Here is an 8,048-nt window from a genome sequence, read left to right on the forward strand (position 1 = left end):
TTCAGGTCTATTGCCACGAACCAATCCTGATTTCTGCCACATGTTAATATGTGCTTGAGGGTTATCATTCTGAATGGAAGCTTGTGAAGGGCCTGATTCAGAACCCTCAAATCTAGGATCGGTCTGAGCCCTCCGCCTTTCTTAGGTACAATGAAGTACGGGCTGTAAAACCCCTTCTTCATTTCGGCTAGGGGGACAGGCTCGACTGCACCCTTCTGGAGAAGGGTTGCAACCTCTGCCCGAAGGACGGCAGCATTCTCGCCTCGCACCGAGATGAACAGAATGCGCCTGTACTTGGGCGGGCGCCTGGTGAACTGAATCGCATAGCGAATTGAATGGTTTTGAGAAGCCATCATGAGGGATTGGAGAGGCTTAGCCAAGCATCCAGATATCCTGCCAGTGGTCTCAGGGGAACCAGTTTCGACGTACCTCGGGCACGGTTGCTGTGGCTGATCGGAGTGGAAGGCATAGTGGTAGGAGGTGAAACGTCCTGTAACACACACCGTGCCTTGTCCATGGTACCTGTCACATGCGCCACCGACGGATGAGGGAAGATGAGTTCGCCAGCATGCGTCAAGTGGGCTAAGTGACAGACTTCCTGCATCTGAACGCGAGGAGACAGAGTGTCTGTGTCCAAGCAGGTTCTGATGCATGGTGTCAGCGTTAGGCCCTCACAATTGGGAGGGCCAGTAACACTGTGTGTGTGTGACCCAGAGAAGAAGGAAATTGCTCTTTTATTGACCATGTGGTGGCTATCTGCCAGGTGCCAGACAGCCGTGATGGAGCCGAATCCACCTCCCGTCCCCCTGTCGGTAGTGGATCCAGACTGGCCAGATGGTCCCTCCTCCCTGGGTCCCACGTCTCAGGAACGTTTTGCAGCCCTATGAGAGTTCCTAGTGGCCTGATGACGGGCTGGCGGTGCCACCCTCCTGCGAGTGGTGGGCCTTTGATCAGGTTTGACTGAAGGCCCAGGCTGTTGCGGGGCCTCTACAGTCCTCGCAGGGGGCCATCCCCGGCGATGAGCAGATGGAGGTTGCTGACTCGGGGGTGCAGGGGCAGGACCTGACCCGCGCCAAGGCAGGATGTGCTTGATGGCCTCCGTCTGCTTTTTTACTGTGGAGAACTGCTGGGAAAATTCTTCGGTTTCACTTTATTTTGATGGTCCCTTTAACAGATTCTGTTGACTATAAGTAACATTGCACCTACATTTCTACCAACTCTCATTAGATTGTTTGTAGTGTATTAGTTGACTGGTAGGGTTAGGGTTAGAATAAGTTGACGTAGTTGCAAAGTTACTTACAGTTAGTAGAGTGTCTGTTGAGAGACCATCACAATAAAGATTTAGCAGATATGAAGCAGACAGTCTACTAATAATCTAATGAGAGTTTGTTGACATGTAGTTGCAACATTACTTAGTGTCAACAGAATGTACAAAAGGGACCATCAAAATAAAGTGTTACCAATTCTTCCACAGTGTCACCAAAGAGACCAACCTGTGAAATGGGGGCATCAAGAAAGCAAACTTTCTCGGCTTCCCACATCTTGGCGTTCCTGGACCACCATAATAGACATCGCCCCTTCCCAGGGCCTGCGCCGTGACCTTCGTAGCCCGGAGAGCATAGTCGGTAGCTGAGCGCAGTTCCTGCAGTACCTCTGGGTTGGGACCGCCCTCGTGCACTTATTTCAACGCCTTGGCCTGGTAGACCTGCAGGATGGCCATAGCGTGCAGGGCGGACGCAGCTTGTCCAGAAGCAGTGTAAGCCTTCGCCACTAGGGACAAAGAGAACTTACATTCCCTGGACGGGAGTCTCGGGCGGCCCTGCCAGGTGGCGGCGTTTTGCGGGCAGAGATGCACCGCAATCGCTCTTAACGTCGTGCTCAGCACCCAGAAACTAATCATCCAGCCACGAACACTCGGGGCAGGGAGGGGGAGACCACTCCAGCCCGATGCTCTAGGCTGACCGGGCAAGCACAGTTGCCATCTCAGCGTCAGCCTCGGACTGCTGGGGCCATAGGGGCCTGCTCAGCCGAGTCATCCACTTCCGATGGCTTAAGCCCGCCCTCCGATGCTGTGATCGACAGCTCGTCCTGCTCACGAGTCCCGAAAGCAAAATTTAGCCCGCCCACAGACGGGCTCTCGAACTCATCCGGAAACTTGACCGGTAAACATGAAGCTAGGGAAGAATGAGAAGCCCACGGGGTTTGACCCGGGCGAAACTATCCCTTCCTCTCCATGCTCTCCCGCAGTGCACATCGATGTGGCCTCATACCCAGAGATAGAAGGATCAGAACGGCAAGCAGCCGTGGTGACTTGGGGTCTTTTGGCGAAGAACCCGAGCCACGAGCGCAACATGCCGAAAGGAAGTGCCTCGCAAGCGGAGCACGAACCATCCATGAGCACTGCCTCAGTGTGAGCGTGGCCCAAACACTGAATACAGCGCTCGTGCCGGTCTTCCTTCGAGACATGCCAACCGCACCCAAAAACACACGGACGCAACAGCATCAATCCCACTGCGTTTTTGCTCTTTTAGAAGTTTTTCTCTTTCAGAGGAAATTGCTTCTTCCAGAGATCGCCGTCGAAGCACCCAGGGATGCTCTCACAACACTTATCTGTTTTTGAGAAGGGAGAGACCGCTGACTGTGCCATAGATCCAACAACGAGGCTTCGAGAAGTGAATGACTGCAACTTCCCCGTGAAGAGACGCTGCATTCGGCTCCGAAAAACAGAACAAGTGAGCAAATGCTACGCTGGCCTATTTATACCCGGATATTTGGGTGTGGCCAGCTATGCAAATTCTGCACACCCAATTTCATTGGCCTTTTCTCAAAGATGTCAGAGGTGTTTGGACTCCCAAGTGCAACCCCTAGTGTCGTACACTCGACACAATGTCGAAGTGACCAAACCAAAACACTGCTCAAAAGCAGCATATACTGTGTATAACAGTGTATACTGTTTACATGTACTTGGTATTGTTGGGTCTTCTGAAATTATTAAGCTTCTTGTATTCTGCTAATTGAGACCTTTTCAACGATATGTGACGCAGGACTGATGCTTAACAGATCACATTATCAAGCAATTTTTAGTTTCAATTTAGACATGTATATTTGTCCTTTTTGTCTTTCAGCCAAAACCAAAAATGCAGTTTTTAGCCGTCAAAATTAGCTTCCATATTTTTATCTTATGTACTGTAAAATGATGTCATTCAGTTTGAGAGTAGTCACTGAGGTCCACACTATTTCACCAAGGTCCACTCACTTTAAAATTTTAAAATAAAAAACTAAATTTCACAAATTTCAGTCTAGCTATTGCTGAAAAGACCAGGAGACTCTTCGGTATCTTCAGCAGGATTCTTTACTGAGAACGTGCTGTTTGGTGCTGTAGTCATCAAAAGTCTATGGTGGTGATACATTGTAGTTTATATACATTTAGGGGGCAGTGCTTAGAAACAGAGACAAAGCACCTGGGAGACGACCTTAAAAAAGCATCCAATTTTAGTATTCAGGCATAGCAACCTGCCTCATTTCACCAGTCCTTATCCAATTAGCATTACAATTCCAAGACTGGGGCAGGGGCAGCAAGAGCCATTACAGATAAAAGGTGAGAGTCTCAGTAATCTGGCTAATTTGATTTACAATAAAGTGAACAGGAACTGACAAGAAACACTTGCTACAAACTTTGTTTAACAGAATCGTTCATCTGATGTCATCATCTTTACCTTAAATCAGTAGTGGCTCCTGACCGTAAATTTAGGTGGGGCAGATTATTTTGTAATCTTTATATTCTAATCTCTGAACACAAAATTTTGGCAGAGATGTCCTTGCGTTATCCTGTGGGTTGGTGCACTAATGTAGAAGTAATGTTACACACATAAAATGCTGTTATTAAAATAATTGCCTTAATATAGTATTATCACCTCCAAATGTTGATTTAGAATGTTACAAGTTGTGGAGCAATTCGGGTGAGGAAAGAAGATCATATGTCTATTCTCATAATAAACAAAGCAAACACAACAGAACCATATAAAGGCTATTTATGTGAGCACATTTAAACTAAAAGATTTAACGTATAGCCCACATAGCAAATGGACTTGGCCCAAATGTGGCCTCAAGATGGCACTGCTGGCCTCCTGTCGGCAATGGCATGTACCCATTCAGCCAGAGCTGGGCCATGTGTGGCAATGATGGCACGGCGTGGATCACGGCAAACAATATGAGGGCCGATTGTTGGTGGGAGCAGTGTGGCCCAGATCAGTCCAGTGATCATGTGGCCCAGATCAAGCAGTGACCTGACAGCATATTATGAGACCCATGAAAACCAAGATAAATAAAATATGATCAAATAATCACAGAAATTTTAATTAGTAATAAGTGTAGTATTGTTTAAATTTAATCTTTGAAATAGCAAGTCATTAAAACAACATAGCAACATATTAGCAACATAGTGTTGGCCCAGATCCGGCCCACATCTGGCCCCTGTGAAATCCATGCAGGCCAGATGTGGGCTGGATCTGGGCCAACACTGCTTGCTGTCAACATGATCATTTCAAAATAAAGCAAATCAGTAAATCAGTCAACTGCATTAAACTGCACTTAATTATAATTTGATTATATATTATTATTCTCAGTACAAATAATCTTAGAATCTTTACATAAAGAGAGAGAGATAGAGAGAGAGAGAGATCATGTAATCATTATTTAATCATTATATTTATTTGGTTTACTATGGGGCACATAATTTTATTAATATGCTGTCATGCACAAGCATTAAATATAATGATCATAAAATTATTAGTTTTTTTTATTCAAATCCTCGGTATCCATGTGATGATTTGTGTGAGGAAAAGATCCAAATTCAAACCATTCATCGGCAATATGTATCTCTTTTATCTGTAGCTATAGTAACAGTTAAAAAATGTGCCGTTAAGCAGTTTTACGGCAGCGATATCAAACGCTCATTGGCTCTCGCCGGTTTCGTCATAGATTGCGACATGCAGTGTTTCCAGTGATGCGTGTTTTGAATAAGAAACGCGCGCCCTCACGGAGTTGATCGAGATAGTATGTTCAGCGTTTAACAGTTTAAATTATGCCCTGCTCCTCACACTAATCTATTATATCCCGCCAGAGAGGACCGCGACTGCAACGCATCGTCATTTGGACTGCTGTGGTACTGCTCTTTGACATTTCTGCAATAAATTCTTGTGATTAAGTGTCTGTCTGTTACGTTTTTCTTATAGACTGTATACACTCACTCTATTTTGGTTGATTTGTTCTTCATAAAAAAAAAAAAACATTTTCAATGCAATACGTTTTTTATTGCACAGTTACATGACCTGTGAATTTTAAGGCTGATTTTCTATTCAGTTTAATGTACTTTATTGGCATAATTTGTGTGTACATTACCAAAACATTTCACAAAATGAATAATGGCGATTATAGTAAATGCAATAATATCAAATATAAGATTTTGTATTGGATCTGGGCTATATAAGGCTCAGATTTGGGGATTCTGGTTTACTTGTGGCTGAGAATTGGTACCAATAATAAAACCTGTTTTGGCCCAGTTCAAGGCCAGTGATTACTGGCTGAGATTCGGCAGGATATGGCCCACGTGTGGCCCTTGTCTTTAATCCAGTTCTGGGCCACTTCAGGGCCGTCATTCTTTGCGGTATTTGGGCCGAGAGAAATATGATTGTCTGGCCCGGAGCTGGGTCAGAAAACATTTGCTATGTGGGAGCCTACTTTGTTAATTTGATCCGCTACTCCACACAGAAAGAAAAAAAACAGACTAGTTACTGACCTGATGCAGACACATAGCTGAAGCAGATTGATATCCTCTTGGTGGAGGGAGGTTCACGTAAGGTAATGTGAAATTAAGCGGGGCAGTCTCAAATCTTCCCCAATGGCTCTCAATTAGAGCGCGCTGTAGTTTCCCTTTTCACCACAGGTTTACGTTGCAAAATTGTGGGGCGCTGTTGAGCTCAGGCCTCAGTATCAGGTATACATGCCTGCTAAAGCCATGCGCGGAATTTTTATATATACTGCTTACTTTACGACTTAAAATAGTATAGAAAATCCGAAAAATATTTGTTTCAGAAAGCTGAACACATTTACAATTTATTACTGATTCAGTTTATATAGAGGTCTGTTTTGGATGAATATTTCGCCCATATAGATGAGATGCGCATGCCTTAAATGCTAAATAAAATGTAGATGGCCTTAGTTTTTCAAGTGATGGTTTGTCAACACGTAGGATCAGCAGATCTAAAACAGAGTCTTAAATCTGTAATCCCACACTATATAATTTTAGGAAATAGTAGACATAATAGTAAAATGTGTACACATTTAAGAAAGAATAACACATTAACTAATATAAGAATATATGATGCACTTGTCAGAATGGGTGAGTTTGCAAACATTCGTGGAATTTCTACATCAGTTTAATACTGGGCTCACTCAGGCATTTCTGTAAACATAACTGTGTTATATTGCATCTGCATTCAGAATCAAACACGTGAGATGTTATGGACTGTTCTAGCAGCCAATCGAAACACTGTTTTGATCCTTTTTACAGCAATAATAAATCACCACATACAGAACAAACACATACAAATGATATTTAAAAAAAAAATACAGACAGACACAGGAATGAGTCTTTAACATCAGAATAAAAATACAAGTACAAGTGTTGGACACTTTGATCTTCCCATCAACATTATACAGCTCAATACCACCAGAGACTTCTGAAGAGAGGAAGGTCTCCTGGTCAATGCGCACTTCAAGATTGTCCTTCACTGCTGCCTTGTAGATGGGAATGATTTTCTGCACAGCAGCCTGCACTGTGACCACATCCTGTTTGCAGCAATGGATGGTCACTTTGGATTCCAGGAGCTGGTAAAAACCCTGCAGTACAAGTCCATCCATCTGAGCCGCCTGCATATCTGGATGGATTTCTGGCTATAATTGTTATTCGCTGACATGCATCATTTAGCAAATCCAAAATCATGTCATCTCGGGCCTCCTAGCCTGGTTCATTAGGTTGGACATTTGAATTTTCTTCTGCTGTACAATCTGTTTAACCTTCTCATAATACTCCATAATCTTCAAATGCTGAACTAACAAACATGATCAAATAACAACTTAAAATGTTATCTGATCTAATGAAAAAATATACAAAACAAACTAAAATATTGGGTCAGTAAAATAACATTAACTTTTTCAAATACAAACGACATTCTTTTAAGAATTAAATATAATCTAATTAGAGTTTGACAATGAACACATTGCAACCACGCTTGGGATGGCTCTGATCGCAACACATAGCTATACACAATTGTTCAAAACAATGTGGACAAATAGATGAAGAATCACATTCATAAAATCAAAACACTCCCCTCCCTCAACACACAGTTCTCAGAGAACACGAGACGCATAAATGAGCCAAAATGCTTTATATTTCTTGAAATAATACTTTCTAAACAATATGGACTGTCAGTCTTTATTCACCTGTTTCTCATAGTTTCTCATTAAAATTTATAAAAGTAATTAGTGTAAATGACATCGCTAATGTCATAGATTAGCATAGTTCTAATTATAGCGGAGCACATTGTAATGCAGTGTTATAATGTTCCCCATCTGCGCAACTTTTCTCTATATAGTGTTGATATGACAAAAGTAAATACAGTATATATTTCTTTAATCTAGCATGTGTAGAAATATTTAAACCACATCTGTTACAATGTTGTTAGTTTGTGCCCCACGCTCCCCTGCTCTGAGTTTCTATTATTTTTCTAATGAGTTCCAGAAAAAAAGTGCAAAGAGATTGAAATGTCAAAAAAGCATTTGACAAAGATGCTGCTTTCTGCTTGTTTGTCATTTCCTCTAGAATTTGTACATCGGTCCTGTGGTGAGGGACATCATGATGAATCGGGTCTTCGCCGTCATCAGCCCTCATTTTGAAGACTTCGGCAGCCACGACTGGGTTTCCTGGTTCACTGTCAAACTGATTGCCCTCCTGCCCAGCCTGACTCCAGAGATGCTCCAGACAGCAA

The 8,048-nt window shown here is 43.1% G+C and overlaps 1 protein-coding gene across 1 annotated transcript; it reads right to left on the reverse strand.

The window, feature by feature from the left end:
• Window positions 1–4,105: 4,105 nt before the first annotated feature.
• Window positions 4,106–7,232, reverse strand: LOC131527124 (V-type proton ATPase subunit E 1-like). Its single transcript, XM_058755986.1, has 4 exons — window positions 7,224–7,232; window positions 7,018–7,107; window positions 6,659–6,936; window positions 4,106–4,286 (listed from the first exon to the last, which is right to left on the reverse strand). Exons 1-4 carry the CDS (start codon window positions 7,230–7,232, stop codon window positions 4,106–4,108), a joined length of 558 nt encoding a protein of 185 aa, XP_058611969.1.
• Window positions 7,233–8,048: the final 816 nt, after the last annotated feature.

The sequence above is a fragment of the Onychostoma macrolepis genome, chromosome 20 (assembly GCF_012432095.1).
Source record: "Onychostoma macrolepis isolate SWU-2019 chromosome 20, ASM1243209v1, whole genome shotgun sequence".
Classification (NCBI taxonomy): Eukaryota; Metazoa; Chordata; class Actinopteri; order Cypriniformes; family Cyprinidae; genus Onychostoma; species Onychostoma macrolepis.

What these genes read in the sequence shown, in the direction of transcription:
- LOC131527124 (XM_058755986.1), bottom strand. An exon ending in ACCTAATGAACCAGGCTAGG is followed by an intron (nt 6,937 to 7,017) that starts AGGCCCGAGATG and finishes ATCCATCCAGAT; the next exon opens with ATGCAGGCGGCTCAGATGGA. An exon ending in ACTTGTATTTTTATTCTGAT is followed by an intron (nt 4,287 to 6,658) that starts GTTAAAGACTCA and finishes ATATGCTGTCAG; the next exon opens with GTCACTGCTTGATCTGGGCC.